The sequence below is a fragment of the Hyaena hyaena genome, unplaced genomic scaffold (genome assembly GCF_003009895.1).
Source record: "Hyaena hyaena isolate Hyena2069 unplaced genomic scaffold, ASM300989v1 scaffold_89, whole genome shotgun sequence".
Taxonomy (NCBI): domain Eukaryota; kingdom Metazoa; phylum Chordata; class Mammalia; order Carnivora; family Hyaenidae; genus Hyaena; species Hyaena hyaena.
In genome coordinates, this window is record NW_024080719.1 from 264745 (window position 1) to 283898 (window position 19154).

Here is a 19154-nt window from a genome sequence, read left to right on the forward strand (position 1 = left end):
TATTATTAACCAGTTTAAACCCCACATTAGCCCTCTGTTAACACTTAGTTGCTTATACTAGTAGTTCAGGAACATGAGCTCTGAATCTATTAAGATCAGAGTCAGCCAACTTTTGCCTATATGAAAATTATATTTTTGCTTATTCAACTTCAATTTGTTTAAGGTCTTAAATTCTCAAGTGGTAAGAAATCCATTATTTTAAATTCCAGGCCTTTTGTAAACCATATAAAAACTGGAAAAGACTCACATTAGTCTTTGTGTTTATAGGCCAATGTCCAACCTGTTCTGAGTGGTAATTTTTTATTATTTGTGGAGAATCTTCCAGAAAGATTAACTACAGCTTTTCAGTTTCATCAGTCTCCTGTGAAGCTTTGGTGCCCCTTGTAGAGGACGCTCCCCTGCCCTCTACATTGTTTGACTTAGCCCTGATGTATAGCTTGTCTTCCAGGTAACAAATTAAGTAGGTAAAATACAGCCTCTGAAGACTCATTAGAAATCTGAGTCCTGAATATCTGGGTGACTCAGTTGGTTAAGCCTCAGAGTCTTGATTTCAGCTCAGGTCATGATCTCATGGTTCCTGAATTGGAGCCCCACAATTCCTGCTTGGGATACTCTCTCTCCCTCTATCTTTGCCCCTCCCCTGCACATGCTTTTGTGTGCACTCTCACTTGCTCTCTTTCTCTCTCTCTCTCTTTCTCTCTCTCTCTCTCAAAATAATAAAATATTTAAAAAATCTAAATCCGGGGGCGCCTGGGTGGCTCAGTTGGTTAAGCGTCCGACTTCGGCTCAGGTCATGATCTCACGGTTTGTGGGTTCAAGCCCCGCATCGGGCTCTGTGCTGGCAGCTAGCTCAGAGCCTGGAGCCTGTTTCGGATTCTGTGTCTCCCTCTCTCTCTGACCCTCCCCTGCTCATGCTGTCTCTGTCTGTCTCAGAAATAAATAAAACATTAAAAAAATTTAAAGAAAAAAATCTGAATCCGAGTTTGAGTAATTTAAATGAAAGTTATTCTTTTAAGGTCAGTGTAAGCAGTGTGTACTATGACTATGTGGCAAAAACAGCTGTACTTGAGAGAACTAATATATTCCAAATACTGCTGTATTTTTTGTTGAAGTGTTTTCCTATTCTACAAGAAATTTTTTGGCATGTTCAGGTTAAATTATGTTAAAGATGATTAAAAGTTAAGTAACAACATCAACATTTGTGTGTCCAAGTAAATGATCGGTCTCTTTACTACCAGATATAAGCATTTAAAGGTATGGGTAAAATGGTACCAGATGGAGTTTTTGCTGAGAAATAGATATTGAAAGTCTAGGGCTTTTTAATCATTGATAGATTAATGTAAAGATATATTGATAATAGAAAGTTTCATTAATAGAAAGTTTTCAGTTACTTTGATTCACTTTTCTTAATTTTATTCTGCCTCCTAAGAGAACTATTTTGGAGTTTTAGTATGGAAAAAGTTTCTTGTCCAGCTCTGGTACAACATAAGTACTTTTAATATGAGAGTTATTTAATAATACTATAATTATTAATATTTATAAAAGGAGATTGACAGGATGGCTTTGGATTTTTTTTCTTTTTTTGGTACCTTTCTCCCTGACCCCACTCAACATTGCTCCTGATGTGCAGATGAGGAAGCCAGCCCTTCTTTCCTGAATTTGTGCTGTAGAGGAAAATCAGGAATGATTGTATCTTTATTTGTATCTTTAAATTGCCTTTCTCTGATTGTTACATAGGTCCACTGGAAAGGAATTTGCCCTGAAGATTATAGACAAAGCCAAGTGTTGTGGAAAGGTACAGTATACATAAATTTTGTGTGAAAGAAACTGAGAAACCTTGGTGAGGTGTTTGCTGGGGTTTATGTGGACGTTGGCAAGGCCTTAATAGGAATAGGCCACTGATCAAAACGGTGGAAGTACTATCAAGCTGGGTTTTTGTTTTTGTTTTTTTTTTTTTGGGGGGGGGGGCGGGGGTCCTGTCATTGTTAAAAAACTTTAATCCTAAAACTGTAAATTGAGTTCACATGGTCCTAGCTTTCGAAAATGTAAGTTCTCTTCTTTGGGAGATGCCTATTTCCAACCCAGCAGTGCTCAAAAGATGTATCATGAACCATAACGAGTCTAAGACTTTACCTTGCTTTCAAACTAACAAATTAGTCTGCTAGCTGTATGGATTCTGGCAGAAGACACCAGATTGCTGGGTCAGTGACAAAAGACTTCAGTACTCATGGCACAAGAGGTGGCTTTGGTTCCCCTTAGCCCCCAAATCCCATAGAAGTGATGCGGAAGGGCCACGGTAGTTGCTGTGCACACAAAATGTTTCCATCACAGTTGAGGGTCCCCAAGCTTAGTAAACCCCCAGTCTTATGAAGGGGCTCCTAGAAAACTTGTCCAAATCTTGACCCAGGGGAGAACTTTATTTTTATTATCATGGTCAGGAACCAAATCTGTCCTCTGCCCCTGAGGGAGACCCTAACTCTACCTTTGGGAAGATAGTTTGTCACAAAAGCTGATGAAGATGTGCAGAAACACGTGAAGAATTGTCTTCCCTGCTCCCCCCCCCCCACTAGATGAACTTTTTCCTTCTGTCCCACTCTCAAGCTGGGTTGGGAAAGATCAAATGATGAAATGCTGCTGGAGTATTGCTAAGTTAATTATGTTTGAAAAATTAATTATTCTATAACAGGAATGACAGACCTTTTTAGATTACTTTCTGGTAGCATAGCATTTAAGAGAGCAAGGCTCTAGAACTCACTCTCCAACACATGTGGCTATCTGAAATGTGGCTAGTCTGAACTGAAATGTAGATGTAAAATACATGGTAGATTTTCCAAAGACTTAGAAAAAAGAATGTAGTACCTCATTATATCTTTTGAATTTGATTGCATGTTGAAACAATAATACTTTGGATATATTGGGTTATACAAGTTACTAGTTTTATCTGTTTCCTTTTACATTTCATAATGGGGATATGAGAAAAATTAGATTTGTATGTGTGGATCACATTATATTTCTGTTGAACAGTGCTGTTCTAGTGCCAGATTGTCTAAAGTTTAGTCCTGGTTCTGCTTCTTTTTGTTATATTATCTTGGAAAAGTTATGTAATCTCTAAAATGTGGTTGTTAATAATATCTAAGAAACAAGGTTATCATGAATATTAACTGAATTGAGGTATGGAAAACATGTAGAGAAGTAGCAGTATATAAGAATTTAACACATTTTAACTGTTAACATTAATATGCCACAGGAATTCAGAATTTATAATTAGGAGAATTTGAAGTGATAGTAGTGATGTTGTATTTATGGAACTCCTAAACTAGTCTTCATTGGATTCTATAAAAATGTTTTTTAACAAAAAACTTAAAATATGATGAAGTTTCAGAAAGGCAAAAGACACATTTGTCATAACTTTTTTTTTTTTTTTAACCACACTGTGACAGCTTAGGAAGCTGAGACTTTGCAAAATGCCACATTTATTATTTTAGAAAAAAATGGTATAGACAATTTGTTTTTAAAAACAAAATTTAGGGGACAGTAGGGGCACCTGAGTGGCTCAGTTGGTTGAGCATCCAACTTCAGCTCAGGTCATGATCTCGTGTTTTGTGAGTTCAAGCCCTGTGCCTGGCTCTGTGCTGACAGCTCAGAGCCTGGAGCCTGCTTCAGATTCTGTGTCTCCCTCTCTCTTTGCCCCCTCCCTCTCCCCCCACTCTGTCTTTCTCTCTCAAAAAATAAAATAATGAAACATTAAAAAAAAAAAGACTCAACCACTAAAAAAAAATTTAGGGGGCAGTATAGCAGAATTAGCTACTATTCTGTGGTATTGTTGGTTTACCTCTGCTTTGTGGGTTGTATACAGAAAAATTAATAATGTTGAAAATGATATGCCCAAGCTTGGACATAAAAGAATTTTGCGCATTACCTTTAATGATTTGCTCAACAAGATACACAGTTTCACCTATAAAAGGAGATTCAGATTAAAGCTTTCTCAAAGTCACACAGAGGCAGAACAGTGATTGGAATTTTGTGCCAATTGGTTCCATAGCCTATATATTAGGCAGTCTGTCATGTTCCATATCCAGGTTCAATTTATTCACTTGTTCATGTAATAAGAACCTGAGAAAAAGGTTTTTAACCTTTCTGGCCTTCTATTTGCCTTTCTGTAATTTACATATACATTATTAGATGGCTCATTTTGCTAAAATTTAATGTGTGTGAAAGACACTGCTAGGAAGAAGGTTAAATAGCGTGTGTGTGTGTGTGTGTGTATGCTATATAAATTAATCCCAGTTCTGCAGAGAATATAAGGGGAGTTTGGAGGTAGCACATGAGAGAGAAGTTAGGTGATCAGTGAAGAAGCCATAGAGTAAGCATTTGAGCTGGACATTGAGCACTGGGTAGGATTTCAATAGGCAGTAATGAAAGCAAAGGCTTCCAGGTAGCCAGCACGACCTGAGCAAAGGCCCAGAGGACGGAAAGCATGTTAGGTGCTTCTAAGTAGGAGATTATTGCAAGCTCTGCTGTGGGGCTAGATTTATGAAGGCTGTTGGAAGGCTGTGATGTTTGTAAATTTAAGAATTCTTCTATATCTAATTTTCTAAATAATACTCATTCTAAATGGTTATTTATTAAATCCACATAGGGTACGAAGCTCTGAGCTTTCTGTTATGGTGCTTAGAAGTGATACATCCTTTGCTTCCCCCAGTTGTGCATTCATTATCTACATATAATGGAACCAAGCACAGTGTAAACCCGAATGTATATTGTATTAGCTTCCTGAGGCTATTGGAATAAATTACATATCTTGGTGGCTTATTAAAGCAGGAATTTATTCTCTCACAATTCTGGGGCCCAGAAGTGTGAAATCCATACTCCCTCTGGAGTTCTAGAGGAGAATCTGTTCTTTGACTCTGAGTGGCTTCTGGTGGCTGATGGCATTCCTTGGCTTGTGGCCACATCACTTCAACCTCTGCCTCTTGTCTTCACATCACTTTCTTGTCTGTGTGTTTATTTTTCCTCTTTTGTTTGTGAACTCTGCCTCCATTCATAAGGACAATTGTGATGGTACCTTGATAGTTCAGAGTTATCCCCTCATTGTGGAATCCTTACATCTATAAAGACCCTTTCTCCAAATAAGGTACTATTCACAAGTTCCAGGGGTTAGGCCTTGATATCTTTGGGTGGCCATCATTCAGTCCACTCCATACATCTACCATGGAAATTATATGGGGTGATTTAAACTTTTTCTCTCTCTTATTGTATTATCCTCAGTGATACTCATTAAGCAATGTGGATACCAGCTGGAAAGGCACTGTTGGCCAAGAGCAATGTGTGGTATATTTATTCACTCACTCAGGCACTTCAGAACTATAGTGGTTGCAGGAAAGCAAGGTGAACAGAAGCATCCAGGCAGCAGGGTGAGAGCAGTGGTTGGAACAAGCACAGGAGGCACTGAGGGAAGTAAGAAGGGTGCTTAACCCAGCCATGGTTGAGCAGGGGAGGCTATTTAGAGAAGGTGAGGTCTAATCTGGACCTGAGGAATACATAGGAGTTCCCCTAAGGAGTGGAGGGGTTGGGAATTCCAGAAAGAGAAACCTGTGCAAATTTCTGGAGGTCCAGGTGAGAGATTGGTAATAGGGATAGAGGTAAATGGATGGATTCAGAGGCTGTTGAGAAGGTCTCATGGCAGGGATTGGGGATTGATGGGCTGTGCTAGGGGATGAGGGAAGGGCGTGGGGATCCCTGTCTGACATGGACAGCCAGGTTCATTCAGTGAGACAGAGGGCACAGAAGGAAAGGACCGCTTTGTGTGGCTGGAGTGGGTGGAGAAAAGATGAGGAGTCTGTTTTGGGAGAGTTGTTTATTCCCCAATCCATTTCTCTCTCCAGCTCCCTCCCCCCCCCCCACATTAAAAACCACCACAGCCACAGATAAGGTGTATCCTTTGCCAAGTTAGCAGTTTTCTTTGTTATTTACTCTCAGAACCATGGAACACTGCCACAAAATGATTCATATGTAAATTATTTGGAGTTAGAATCCTGAATCACTTAACGTGAATAATGGTAGATGGCTCAATAATGCAAGTTCACTGCAGTTCAAGATAAAAGTGACATTCATATTGTATTCAGAGATTTTTTTTTTCTTCCTGGCAAATGTAATCTATAGAGTTTACATATTATAAAGAAAGATAACATGTGAGTTGCCTAAGAAATAGGAAGATAACATTTGGAAAGATTTTTATGGACTACTTTCGTTTTGCTTCTGATGATGATTAGTTTAAAAAGTGGATTGTTCCTAGACAGTTTTACAGTCACAGTTCAGAGGTTGGGAGACAAAGTCTAACATCTCCCACATTCCAACAGAAACATTCACTGTGTGCTTAGAATACAAGCCATTGTGGAGGAGAGTGCTGGAAGCTGAGATAACACATAGTGGTGGAGAGAATGTTGCAGGACTTGCTCAGTATTTCCAATGTAACACTGCCGGTGGTCCTCGGGGAGGATCCAGGATACAGAAAGTTCCCAATAAGACTTTCTTTTGAGCCCTTTATTGAAAAAGATAACTTTTGAAAGGTGTAGTCTCCTTAGGTGGTAGACATCTTATTTTAACTCCAGTTCAAGAGAGCTCCTGGGGTACTCTAACAGGGATTATTTTACATATGTCACTCTAAATTAGCATCACTAACAGAGCCCCTGAATAGAGGTAAATTTATGGACTCTTCCAACTTGGGAGAACTGAAGCCATAGATCCATTTAGCTTGAAAACAAAACGCCTCTCTTACTGCAGTGGTAGTAACTCCTGTCATCCTGGCTTCACGTAGAGAGAATTAAGTGCATTTGCTCGACTTTGCATTTTCAAAAAAGTACATCTAACTCTGCTTGTTAGTGTGATAAAGGACAAGGCTGGCCCAGATGATCCAAAGGCCTCCAAGTAAGTGAACAAATGTGGAGTGTTTGTTTGCTGAGTCTTTGTTTCTGTGTCCACAAGGAGTTGGCGGTAGAGCTGCCTCCCTTGGGAGTGACCAGGGCAATGTCTGCTGCGTTGTGCTGTGGCTCCGTAATGTAGACAGAGGAGTTTGGAAACAGGAGGCCCTGTTTCCAGCCTCCCAGCCATGGTGCACTAGAGTCCTGTAACCACTATTCTTCCTGGAGATTTGGGAACATTTGCTGAGTCCCCTGCTGGGCATAGACTTCCCACCCCTGCTCATTAAGTGTTATAGATTCTCCTCCCTGCACAAAGCCTAGTGTGGTTCTGCCCTGACCCCGCAACTTAGTGTAATACTACCTCTAGTTTCTATCTCTTCAATGAATCAAGTATTTTCAGCTTTGCAACTGTCATTTTCACTTTGAAAAATTCCTACTTTTACTGAAGCATTCCTTCTTAAGAGGTTAGATCTTGTCGGGCACCTGGGTGGCTCAGTGGATTGAGTGTCTGACTCTTGATCTCAGCTCAGGTCTTGTTCTCAGGGTTGTGAGTTCAAGCCCCGTGTTGGGCTCTGCACTGTGCATGGAGCCTACTTAAAAAATAATAATTAAGACAACAATAAAGGTGATGTTGTTTAGTACAAAAATGTGGGCTTTGGATGTCAGAAACCGAGGTTTGCATTTCCCTCAAAAGCTGTTCTAAAGATAAAGTGTTAAGACATTACACAAGTACTTTCTTTGCAAAGTGACTGACAAATAGTGACTAGATTCCTAGTAAAAGTTGGTTCTTTTCCTACTTTTTTGCACTGTCATTTGCCAACATGGACTGAGTGATTACTTGCACAAGCATGGGACATTCAATGCTCAGGAAACGGTCCACATATGCGGGAGCTAGCACACATTTTCTGTGGATGCTATGCTTTTGTTATATTGTATACTTCATCTATTGTCAGAGTATTTGAGGTGGCTTAGAGTAAAACCATATGTACACTTGGATGTGTGAAGATAAGACAAGAACCTAAATGACACCTTGACCTAGGGATAATTATCTTACTGCTGCAGTGGACACTAAATTTGGTTCTGAGATTCATGATGGCACAGGCAAAAGGGATGATATGAGGGACATACACACATATGGATGTATACATGTGTGTGTATTTAGGTAGCAAATGATACCTTGTATACAGTAAGTTTTAGGTATAGGTTACATTTGAAAAATTAGAATGTGTCAGGGCAGTTAGTTAATTTTACAAAGCATACCCTCAATTCAGATTAATTCATTATTATAGCTACTAAGGATCAACAAATGTGGTATTACTGACACATTTCCATGTCTCATAATAAAGTCAAACAATGGTTGTTCATGATTCATGGTTGGTATACTGAGAATAATTCCTTAATGCCATGGATAAACATTTTTGCTATAGCTGCTCATCTTGGATGCATGACTCACCAGGATTGATAATCAGGTAGTATTTTTAGGGAAGTGTTTAGAAATAAAATGAGAACTGTGGTCCCTGTGGTTCTCTGTTTCCTGGTTTCTGAAATACAAGATGATACGGAACATCCTTCTGGGGAATGATTCCACATCCAGCCATAGAGGAAAAAAAATTTTTTTTGTAAATTTCAACATGAAACTCAAATTCATATTAATAATGGTTTAAAAATAACAAAATAACTTAATGCTCAAGTTTTATTTCCTATGCTTGCAACTGTCCTTTCATACTTGATCTTAGTTTTGAGTGTTACAGTCAAATTAAAAAAAAATGGTTCCAGCTGAATCACAAAGCACAGTGCTGTGTGCCCAAACTTTCAGCATCATGACCTCTTAAGGTGTTGAAGAGATGAGAAGGCAGTGTGTTTTATGTGCCAGGGAAGCACCACTGAGCCCTTTCAAGGGACATTTTGAAGGATGTCAGTCCCTTTTTGTTGGTGACAATGACATGTCATGCTGGCTTGTCCTGTCCCTGTGGAAACCAGCTTGGCTAGGGTTTGATTTGCTTCCCTTGGCATCCAGTCTACACTGTGCAGTCTCCAGGATGTAGAAATCAGGCAGATGGTTCTGTGGTTTCTGACCCACGTCTCTAACCCCTTCCTTTGACAGGAGCACCTGATTGAGAATGAAGTGTCAATCCTGCGCAGGGTGAAGCATCCAAATATCATCATGCTGGTCGAGGAAATGGAAACAGCTACTGAGCTCTTCCTGGTGATGGAATTGGTCAAAGTAAGAGGATGAAGAGATTTCAAGCGATTTCATTGCTGCCAAATCCCAAGACTTATCATATTCTTGAAGGACCTAATTGGAAAAATGTTTTACTGCCTTGAAACTTTCATCATTTATCATCATTTTTCATGGCACTTAAGTCATTTTTTCATTTGCTGCAGGCTGATGAACCTTCTTTGTTACTCTCACAGGACTGTCACTATTGACATTTTGCTATGTTTTTTTTATATGTCCATTAGGGTGGAGATCTCTTTGATGCAATTACCTCGTCAACCAAGTACACTGAGAGAGATGGTAGTGCGATGGTGTACAACCTGGCCAACGCCCTCAGGTATCTTCATGGCCTCAGCATTGTGCACAGAGACATCAAGCCAGAGAACCTCTTGGTACGTCATCTCTGCTTTTTTTGTTCCAGTTCATGCCTCTCTTCCTTTAAGGTGACATGATCTCATGCAGACAGTATCATTTCAGAGTCTATACCAATCTTGCAGTAAGGGACTGAGAGAATTTAAATTAGGAGAATCAGCATGGCTCAAGTCAGTGATCATAAAGTATTAATGGATTTCTTGAATTGATATGTATTTCTGTATTTATTTATCAGACATTAGAAAACACATTTCCATTTATGTTTTTTTTTAAAGTTTATTTATTTTGAGAGAGAGAGTGTAAGCAAGGTAGGGACAGAGAGAGAGAGGAAGACAGAGAATCCCAAGTAGGCTCCACACTGACAGCACAGAGCCCGATGTGGGGCTTGAACCCATGAACTGTGAGATCATGACCTGACCCGAAACCAAGAGTTGGATGCTTAACAGATTGAGCTATCCAGGCGTGATAGGTTTTCATTTATGTTTTGATTGATGGTACTGACTAAAGAAAGGTGAGAAAAAATTATTTTATGAGGCAAAAATTCTGTGGAATAAATCAGAGATAGAATGAGAAGCTTATAGGAGACAGAAGTAAAGTGTGACAGTTTGTTTACATGCAGAGCAGAACTTTGGAAATAATTTAGTCCATTTATCTCAGCTTCACAGGTACAGAAATTGAGACTCAGATGTTGATTTTTCTTGCTTAAAAGTCTCATTTGTCCCACTGATCTACAGAAAAAGTCTGTGGCACTTGGAGAGCTTCATAATCTGGCCCAATTTACCTTTCCAGTCACTTCTCCTGTTACCCACCCTTCCCCACCCATCTGACCAGAGTGACACTCACCTTCATGTCCTATTTAGCACACCACCATGATGGCCTTAATAAACACAGCTTACTAATTGGGCCAATCTTTGTGTCCACACTGTAGAGGAATTTTAGAGAAGCTGATTAGGGGCTTCTTCACATATTCCCCCCAAATACACATAAGACTGTTTTTTCTCTATTTCTACCTTTCCAGGCTGAGTATCCTCATCATTACTACTTAGGTGAGGTTATCTGAGTATTTTATATCATGATAATACAAACCCAGATTTTCCTGTCTCCACTCATTAGTTAAGACTTAACTTTATCGACACCATTATATATCATTGCTTATTTCCATACTGGTCTACTTTCAAATGTCCTCTCTCCCAGTGATGTGGCAAACATGTTCATCTTATAAGGCACTGAGTAAAAGGCAGGTCTTCTTTGACATCATTCCTGACTCCCTGGCAGAGTCAATCATGGCCACCTCTAGTTTCTACTGTACATTTCCTGGTGTGGTGAGTTTATCATGTGCTTGTGTGTTTCCTTCTGTAGGTGAGCACCATTAGGGGTAAGGTCTGTGTCTTGATTATTTTTATATCGTCAGTGCCTTGGACAGTTTCAAGGAAGCACATGGTGGATGTGAAGTAAATGGTTGTTGTCTGACCATCGACAGTCACTTAGCTAGCTAGCAGAGGGGCACTCAAACACAGGTCTTTATAGCTTGTCTCATACTTGTACTATACAAATAATTATAGAAAAGAATATGCCTTGATGTTCAGACTTTGAGGCCATCCTGAGGGCTTTCTGCTAATCCAGAATATCCATTTTCCCCTTTTGGTAATATCATTTGAGTATCCCACTTATAAGTATGTGAGTTTTTTCCTTTCTGTCTTCTGCCTTGAGGAATTGTGTTCCAGGTCTAGATTTTCCTATTATGAAAATAAATATCCTTTCTCTGTAAAACAGGATGTGTCATGGGCTTGGTTTTATGATCTCTAAGGAGGACTGGACCTCAAGATAGAAGTGAGAATATGGTGTTTTCACCTCAAAACTGTCTTCTCACCCATTATGACCTTCCCGTGTCTTTCAGGCCCAGGCTCCTCACCATGTGACTGAGGTCGTCCAGGGGCTTCACAAAGGTGACAGGGCCTTCTCTGGTGGTGGCCAGACCTAAATGTCATGGTATTAAAGAGGATGCCTCCTTCATTTCTCCCTGCTGTCCATGGCGCACCTCACCCTGGTGGCTGCACGTACTGATGTTTTCTGAAAATAACAGAGCCACACATCTCCAGGGATAATTGGTTTCTGTTTAGCCAACCCATACTGCAGCTTTGAATGACAAGGCCCTGTGAGGAAGGTGACTGCGGCATTAGCGAACTTGCCTGTAACCAGGGAGTGTCCATTTCCCAGATCACGGATTCCACTCTCCCCTCTCATGTCTTCTCTTTTTTACTCACAGTGTGTATTGTGAGTCTCAGAATCAGATCCCTCATCCTTTTGTCACACATCAAAGGAAGATAATAGAATGGAGATTGGTGTCTCCAAGATGACATGTCTCAGAGTGTAACCAGGAGTTTGGAACCAACTTCCTCGTGCAGTCTAACTTGCCCTAGATGAGTCTTCACCCCTCTTCAAGACCTGCACCAGCCCCACTCTGCTACCCAAAGGGGAGAGAAGGAGGATGATAAAACTGATGTCTGGATGAGGCTAATGTGTGCTATAAAAGGGTCAGGCTTTGGAAACCTTAGCTGCACATATCTAAGTAAAATATATACCTGCCATCAAAAACTGAACTAGACCACTCTGCAGAGTCTAGATTGAGTCAGTAGGTCAGCATTGCCCTAGGATGAGAAAGTGCCATCGAGGCACTAGACATAAGTACACAGAGTGACCATCAGCTTCTCCCTACTTTAAAAACGAATTCCATTTTTAAACAGCAGAGCATTCAGATATCTGATTTGCATCCCCTTCTCCGGTAGTGGGGTCATAATTTAAAACCCTGCCAGCAGAGATGTATGGGTCGGCGTGTCAGGGAGCACTGAGGTGGCCATTAATGCTGTGAGTTACAGCCTGGCGGTGCCCTGTCAGACGTAACTATGAGAGACCAGTGATAAATTCTGCTTTTCCGGGAGTTCTGGGGACCGAGGAGAGAAGAGGGCTGGTTTCTCCTATTTGAAGCCCTTCTAAATCATTATGTTGACATTTTATTTAGAGAACAAGCAGCGTTTACTCTGTACGTGGGATCTGCATTCCTCACATTTTTAACTTTTGCATTCCGGGCGCAACTTTTGACACAGCGTCTCTCAGCTTGTGGTGGGGCATTTGAACACCACAGGGCTGGAGTTCTCACAGTTGTGATTGCTTAAATTCACTCAGAATCTGCGTGGGGGTGCAGGCTGCAGCCAGGGTTCCACCAGGCCTAGTCTCTCACTTTCAGACACAGAATCTGTTGCAGGATTGTGCGGAGGGATGGGAATGGTTTGGGTTGGAATCCCCTCTTGGTAGCTACTAGTAACTTGAGTTCTCTGTGCCTCAGTTTCCTCATCTGTAAAACAGAGGTAACAGTTATTTTTCTAATCACCCCAAGGGGGTGACCCTGAGGTCCATTAGAGCTAATGTGTGGGAAGATGTTGGCATTTCTAGAGTTTTTGAGGATGTCAGTAACTGGGGAGAGAACTGAGCACATTGCCAGAACAGAAGGCCTTTCTCTGGGGTCCTGATGCATTTGTTCACCTCTTTCTTAAAATCAGGCTCTTAAAGCAAAGCCATATGTGTTTATATGTCCGTGCCATTCTCTTAAAGCAGTGTATAAATGTGTGTCTATAGGTGTAGATTTATAGATATTTTTTCCTGCTTTGAAGAGAATCTCCAGCTAAGATTTGAAATTTGCTCATATTATCTTTCATATATTTGCCTCTGTGTCTAGCACTGGGGAGAAACAAATCAAATAAAATATTATTTCAGGCTTGTCTGCTCCTTATGATACTTCTCTTTAGATGTTTAGCCAAGGAGTGACAGTTGCCCAGACATAATTCAGTGATTATAAACTGTTCATTACCTTACTATTTATGCTCCTGAATCTGACTCTGAATTCCTTACAGGGGATATGAGAAATGGGGCTTCAGGGACTTCTGAGTGTCCATAGCAACCCTCAAATACCCCTAGGCATCCCTAAATTGCATGTCTAAAGTAAACATTATTTTTCAAAAAATGTACCTAATGAGTATATTTTAAAGTTGTAAAAACAAAATAACAATGACATTAATAAAACTCTTTTTTTTTTACTTTCATGATACAGACATTTAAAATTATAATGTTGCTTAGAATGTTCTTATCACTGCAATTACTTAGGGAATTTGTGAAGTCTGGGTTTCAGTAAATGCATCATAAATTCTAACTGTAATTCTCTATATCGGATTGTTCTCGTTAATGTTTACATTAAACATAATGGATGGAAGGTCGTCCTTAGACCCTGGCATGACTGAAAACCTGGTTTCTGTTGCTTTAGGCTAAATCATTAGTAGCTTTGAATATTCCTCTGCTGAGTTGTGGCTGACTCAGAATGATAAATATCTGTGAGGGACTCAGCAGCCTCACCATTACTCCCATGAAACTTGAAAGTCATAAAGATGTGTGTTTGGGATGTATACTTAGTACATAAATGTGGAAGCAGTTATTAAATACTAAGGTGAAAAACATTCTTCACCTGATGAGGGCATCACAGGTAAGGAAGGCATTTCAGTATCCTGCCTTTTAATGGAGCCCTGAGATTCTTGATGCTTTTTAATGATGTCTGTATAAATCACTCCCCCTCACTGAGAATCAGATTAATGGACAATGTTGTTAACATGCTTATCTTGAAAAAGCATAATTTTCTAAATCTTTCATCCTTTAGTAAGTAGTGGCTTGGGGGAGAAACTGGTTCAGTTTGTAGTAAAATGTGAGGAAAAGGAAACTAAATATGACTAAAATATAAAAATAGAGAAAGACATTACATCAGTATAGATTAGTTCTCTGAAGTTACTCTTCTCTGAAATTCACTGTTTTTAGAATGGACATCCAAAAGATGAGTAGGTTAAAGATTACATAGTTAAATCTAAAAACCTTCTATTTAGAATGTAACTTTCAGACTTTTATTCCCAAAGCAGAATTTGCTTAAGAATAAAATTAATTTTCCTGATTATAGAACCAGCACATGTTCATTGTAAACATTTTGGAAATGAGAGGAAAGTATACAGAAGAAAGCTAAAGTAATCTTTGGTGTTACCACCTAGAAAGAAACTGAAAATTTGGGTGTATTACAGTTAATATATAATTTTGAATATTCTTTTTATGTAATATAGTGACTATTTTCCATAGGATTAATACTTATTTGAAATGTGCTTATTAGTGACTGCATAGAATTTTATTATATGAATGGTCCATGATTGATGAAGTCATTGTCCTGTTAGCCATTTATGTTCCTTCCACTTTTTAAAAACGAAGATAAATTCTTAGATTAGTGGCTTTGTGTGTAACCTTTGGGTTCATCTCTATTCCCTTAGGGTTAGTTCTTAGAAGTAGATTTACTGGATCAAGGCTTATAAATAATTTAAAGAAATTTACATGTTGCTGAAATGTTTTCTAGGAAGATCTGTGAAGCAAAAAGCATTCAGATCTTCACCAGCATTGTTAAACCATTTCCAATATGATAATTATTTGATCTAATCAGCCAGTCATTCTGGGAAAAGGTAGGAACATTCATTGAGCCCTGATCTGAGCTTCGTCTCTTCATACCAACCCCATGAGTTAGGGACTCATCTCATCCCACTTCACAGGTGAAGACATGTACACAGGGTGCCTTTCAAAGGTCACTCAACCAGAAAATGAATGGAGGTTATTCAGGTTCAGGCAGTTGGATCCCAAAGTTTATTTTCTTTCCAAACTTCCAGAGTTTTCCCTTATGTAATATTTATATTCATCACTGTTCAGAGAACAAGTCTTGATTTTATTTTCTAAACTAAACATGAAAAGGTTTTAGTGGACACTTAATAAACACCATTTCTGAGTCTCACTTCACACAGTGAGGATGTAGTAAAGGTCCATTTCCTGCCTTTTAGGCCACACTGGGTAAGCAGCTACCTACACCCCTAACTGCTGTGCCAGCATGCACACAAATTCATTATACTCTTAGATAAGGAGCTTTTGTAAAAAAGTTATTTATTTATTTATTTATTTTTAGAGAGAGACAGACAGACAGACCCACCCAAGCAGGCTCTGTACTGTCAGCACAGAGCCTGAAGTGGGGCTTGAACTCACAAGCTGTGAGATCATGACCTGAGCTGAAGTCAGGCACTTAACCAACTGAGCCATCCAGATACCCCAAGATAAGGAACTTTTTACAAAGAGGGAAGATACTGTCTTCCATATTTCACATAAGCATGCAAAATCTCTAAAGAAAAACCTTACTTAGAGCTTTAGAGCATCAGAAGTAAATCATTGTGTATTATTATCACAGGTGAGATTTTTTTTTTTAGTTTATTGATAAATGTTGTTTCTACCTCATTTCAAGGGCCCATTTGGAATTGTTGAGAAAAGAAACTACTTCTGATTATTGGCTGGTTTCTGTTCCAGGTGTGTGAATATCCTGACGGCACCAAGTCCTTGAAGCTGGGAGACTTTGGTCTGGCCACTGTGGTGGAAGGCCCTTTGTACACAGTCTGTGGCACACCAACATATGTGGCTCCAGAAATAATTGCTGAAACTGGGTAAGACTCCTGGTGGCTTTAGTTAGTACTTAAAGTTTGGTGGAAAAAGGTGTGTTTTGCTGCTCTGGCTCCGGTGTATTCACATACCTCCTAGGAAGGTGGAGGGTGGGAGAGACCATTACCTGCACCATGACTTTGATCTCAGAAACTCAGGTGTGTGTATCTATGTCCAAGAGCTCTAGGCCTGGACTTTTGTCCCAGGGCCAGTCTTAGAAATACCTCAACAATCCCCAGTATTGTGGTTAGCTCCAGAGAAAAGTAGATGCCCCTGTCCAAAGGGTAGTTAATTCCTCTGTGTGAAATGAGCAGTTTGACACTGACGAAGCCCTCTGTCATAACAAACAAAGGCAACTGCTCCAGTAATGTGGAGGGTCCCTGGGAGTAATATCATTAATTCTTCCTTCCACCCACTTTGTTTTCCCAGCTATGGCCTGAAGGTGGACATTTGGGCAGCAGGCGTGATCACTTACATACTTCTCTGTGGATTCCCACCATTCCGAAGGTCAGTGGCTGTTTGAGTAACAATATCTGAATTGTATACTCTCTCCCTTTGGTCAGGAAGCAGACATTGTCATCCTGGCAATGAGGACGAGGAACTGGTCAATAAAAATGTCAGTTAAAAATTATATAAATGTACCTTTCACTTTTTTTTCTTAATTTACAATCTATAAATGGATATTCCTTGACCACACTTTTGATATGAGGCTTGGTATATAGTCCTCTGAATTTCTTGTGGGCACTCTTCTGTAAAACACACCTATTGTCCAATGTCTGCAATATCCATTCTTGGTCTTTTTCAAAGGAAGTGAGAGGTAAAGATCCTTATGAAGCAGTCTGATCCTTCTAGGTAAACAAACCCTTTACAGTTCTTAATAGTCATTTCTCCTATTTAATTTGACAGCACATTTTTTTTTTAACAACTCACTTTCCAAAGCTTTCAACCTAGTTCTCATAGAAACAGTTAACTCTTCTTTTTTTAAAATTAATTCTGTCTATTCACATAATATTTAATGAAGTAGAATTACAAATACTTTCAGCATAAGTAGGCCTGGGAACAGAGACTGACTGTTGGTAATCATGTATCTCACCAGGGGTGGGGCAGGGGGAGCAGAGGTGGCCACACACACAGGCACAGAGCACACCCAGTACCCCAGGAGTGTGGACTTGCGAGAGTGCAGAGCTTTGACCAGAAGGTCTTGTGATCTGTCCCATATTCCTCTTTGGAGCAAATTAATGACTTGGAAGTAGAAGTCCATCTAATGATGCAAGTTTGATTTTCTTATGCATCTTCTTGAGCTCTCTTTTCACTTTAGTCTCTCGTTTTGTTCATTTTACAACTACTGTTGAGTAGCTACTGTGTGCCAGGCACTATTCTAGGTGTCAGGGATCAAATGGTAAACAAAGCATATTCTTTGATGTCATATTTATGGTGGTGTATTTGGTCAATAAGTTCAATACACTTAATTCGCCATCTCTCCCCAACATTTTATTTTAAAGCTTTCAAACCTGCAGAAAAGTTGAAAGGGGTATATCTTTTTTAAATGACCAATTTTTCTTTTTCTTTTTTTTAATTTACAAATAGTTTGTCAAGTTGGTTTCCATATAACACCCAGTGCTCATCCCCACAAGTGCCCTCCTCCATGCCCATCTCCCCCCTCACCCCCACACCCACAAGTCCTCAGTTTGTTCTCAGCATTCAAGAGTCTCTCATGGTTTGCCTCTCTCCCTTTCCCCCACCATTTCCCCCCTTCTTCTCCCCCATGGTCCTCTGTTAAGTTCCTCCTAATCCTCCTATATGTGCAAACATATGATATTTGTCCTTCTCTGCCTGACTTATTTCGCTAAGCATAACACCCTCAAGGTCCATCCATGCTGCTACACATGGCCAGATTTCATTCTTTTTCATTGCCATGTAGTATTCCATTGTACAGATAAACCACATCTTGATCCATTCGTCCATGGATGGACACTTAGGCTCTTTCCATGTTTTAGCTATTGTTAAATGATCAATTTTTCAGTTGATTTGAACAAGTTTTCTTTTTATTGACATTACAGTAAACACAAGAGTGACACAGAGATGTCAGTTTTCTACTTTTGAGACCCTTATAGGGTAAAGACACCCATCACCAGAATTTTGATCAAGAAGAATAAATTGAGTATGAGGGTATGATTATTTGAGGAAATAATAAAGGTTAAATGAAAGGTAGAGCATTTGAGTGGGACCTTGTCCTTGCAGCGGGGATTGGGTTTCTGCAGGTAGGAAGCTCTATATCTGGCTGTCAAATCAAAGTCTTCCTTCAAGGCCATTGCTTAGGTGGTTTACACAGACCATAGATTACTGCACTATTGGCCAGCTTTTGCTGAACATTTAACTACTATAAATATTAGAGCTATCACTCAATTCTGTGGATTGATTGGGCAGTTCTTCTAATCTGGGCTAGCTAATTTGGACTTGATGGTTGAGTGTGTCATCATTCACATGCCTGGGTCAGCTGGAGCAACAGATAAGACTTGGTCAAGTGCCTTTCAGCATTCAGCCGGAGGGCTGGTCTTGGTTTCACATGACTGTGGGTACAGGATCTCCAAAAGCACCTAAGGGAGCGTAAGTTTCTTTGTTCAACCACTTTCCTAGTATCCACTTGACTCGCATTTGCTAATTGATGTCCCACTGACCAAATGAAGTCAAATAGCTAAGCCTAGAGTAAATGTGAGCAGAGATTAAGCAGGTATGTACATGGAGTGGAATAATTTGTGGCCATTTTGTTCTGGCTGGGTTTAGTGGGGACCTCTTTGGGGAACGAGTCAAGTGAAGGGGGTAGTTTTGTTGGCAGGTGATCACGGGCCCATTATAGTAGAGTTCTCCTTGGTTAACCCAAGTTGAGATTGGTTGGAAAAGGGTTACCAGGGATCAGTTTAGAGGATTGTGTGCTCACAACTCCCTCTAGTGTTTCCACATGCCAGTGCAGTCTGCGGGTTTTTAATTTGATTTTGCTTTTTGCTTTTAACCAAAAGCGAGACTGAGACTCAGATTGAACAGTATGTATCTATTGTGACTTGTTGCTCAGTGCACGGCAGCGTTTTTGTGGGAAC

General features: G+C 39.9%; 1 protein-coding gene across 7 annotated transcripts in view; it reads left to right on the forward strand.

Moving 5' to 3' along the window:
- The window catches only part of DCLK2 (doublecortin like kinase 2), a 154665-nt gene that overhangs the window by 122161 nt on the left and 13350 nt on the right, over positions 1-19154 (forward strand). For all 7 annotated transcript variants that reach the window (XR_005528756.1, XR_005528757.1, XM_039234366.1 and 4 more), the window contains 5 exons: positions 1738-1795; positions 9025-9144; positions 9384-9530; positions 15931-16064; positions 16489-16566. Coding sequence is in view for 5 of the 7 variants with exons in the window: in XM_039234366.1 (XP_039090297.1) it covers positions 1738-1795; positions 9025-9144; positions 9384-9530; positions 15931-16064; positions 16489-16566 (537 nt within the window). In the remaining 2 variants the exon portion in view is untranslated. The remainder of the gene's footprint in view (positions 1-1737; positions 1796-9024; positions 9145-9383; positions 9531-15930; positions 16065-16488; positions 16567-19154) is intronic.